The 1,911-nt window shown below is 49.5% G+C and overlaps 1 protein-coding gene across 1 annotated transcript in view; it reads left to right on the plus strand.

The window, feature by feature from the left end:
- Window positions 1-1,631: 1,631 nt before the first annotated feature.
- FAM241A (family with sequence similarity 241 member A) overlaps window positions 1,632-1,911 on the plus strand; it is a 34,076-nt gene continuing 33,796 nt past the window's right edge. Inside the window, exon 1 of the mRNA XM_003798158.3 lies at window positions 1,632-1,844. Within this exon, the coding sequence (XP_003798206.1) occupies window positions 1,707-1,844 (138 nt within the window). The 5' untranslated portion in view covers window positions 1,632-1,706. The remainder of the gene's footprint in view (window positions 1,845-1,911) is intronic.

Raw genomic sequence — 1,911 nt, forward strand, 5'->3', positions numbered from 1 at the left:
CTGAGTCCTCATGTACACAAGAGTTTCTGTTCACTTTTTAGCCTGATTGAAAGGTACAGGTACTTGTTTCACTTACCAAGTTAATAGACACAAGCCAAAAGACAGAGAATTTCATAATGTGTCTTACATTCACAAGATTGGCAGTAAAGAACTGATGTTCTCTGTATATAATCTTAAAGTTTTATACCAAAAAAGGTAAGGTCATCTTTATAAGTAACGTTACTAATAGACAAACTAAAATTTCAAAAATGAAAATATCATTAGAGGAAAGAAATAAAGTCCATCAGTGATGTTTCTGGGTTCCCACAGTGACATTTGTTTCTAACTATTCACACATAATAAATACTGTACCTCAGGGTCTCTTAAAGGCTTTGAAGGCAGGAACTAACCCATATTCTTTTTTTTCTAATTTGTGGTATCCAAAAACATATTTTCTAATCCCCGGAGAGATTGGAGGGGGAGACAATTAGAGAGGACATGTGTAACAGATAGACTACGTGTACAATATTGTGTATGTGAGAGTGTGTGTGTGTGTGAGAGAGACTGAATGTGTGTAAGTTCATGATTGTGTGTATGAGAGACTGTGGGTGTGTGAGAGAGACTCTCAGAATCTCCTAACTACACAAACTGTAACAGTTCTATAAAATAAGTCTAAGTCTAAGTTTTTGCCTATTTCAATTCCTTCTCTGAGCCTGAAAAATTTTAATAGAAGATCCCAACTAACTCTTATTCTTCTCCATACCAATGCTTGTTTACTTTGCATAGCCTGATATTTCATCTACATGATACACCATCATTTTCTCAATGTATAGGTAAAAGACACAAAAATTTAAAATTTTATCTAAATTTCAATCTCCTTCAATTTCCCTTAACAAAATGGAAGAGTTAGTGGGGAAAAAAGGATTATAAATTGGATGGGTTTCCCCTTTCCACGCACTGAGAAAGACATATTCTTACCAGTTTACAGAAATATAGACAAAGTCACATACGCGATCAAATGATTCCAAGGCTCCAAACTCAACACACACCAGGAAACCTGGAAACGTTCAACAGAGTGAGACAGACTCTGAGGTACTGGGAGAGGAACCAAAGAGACAGAGAAACAGGATGGACAGCAGCTCAGGACAGGCGGTCATTAGCAAACCTGGGCAGATGCCAGTGCCAGAGAAGACAGAGGGAGCCCGCTGGAGAGTGTGTGCATGACACCCACACCCACACTCGCTCTGCTCTCCTACCACTGTACTCGCCCTTACCTACACACGCGGTCTCTCTCACAGTCTCTCTCGCAGTTCATTCTCATACACTTGTCTCTCATGCACACTCGGTCTCATACACTTGATCTCACATACACAAGTCTCTTACGCACATGCATCTCTCATACACAGTCTCCCCCATACAATCTTTTATGTACATAGTCACACACACACACACACACACACACACACACACACACACGCCCCCGTGGCTCCGCCCCTGTCTCGGCCCCGCCCCCGAAAGGGCTCCGCCCAGCGGCCAGAGGCGGGGCGAGCCAGTGACAGGAGAGGCCGGGCTGGCTCCAGAGCCCCGGCCGGCGGGGCGCGCTCCGGAGGTTCCTGTCAGCGGCCGGCGCGGCGGATCCCAGGGCGGCCCTCGGGCGGCGGCGCTGCCTGCTGCGTCGCGGCGTGGCCCTCCGGCGGCCGCATCGGGCGGCGGGAGTTGGTGGCGGGATGTACTCAGCCGGGGAGCTGCTGCGGGGCGGTGGCGACGGGGAGCGTGACGAGTACGGGGACGCGCCGGAGACCGAGCGAGAGCCCACGGCGAGCCCGCGGCGGCGCGGGCTGCAGCTGCAGCAGGAGAGTGAGCAGGTGAGCGCGGCCAGGGGCGGCGGCGCGGCCCGGGCCCGGCCCCGAGCCCCCCCCCAGCCCCCGCGGC

The sequence above is a fragment of the Otolemur garnettii genome, unplaced genomic scaffold, assembly GCF_000181295.1.
Source record: "Otolemur garnettii isolate 467f Iridium unplaced genomic scaffold, OtoGar3 scaffold00129, whole genome shotgun sequence".
Lineage (NCBI taxonomy): Eukaryota > Metazoa > Chordata > Mammalia > Primates > Galagidae > Otolemur > Otolemur garnettii.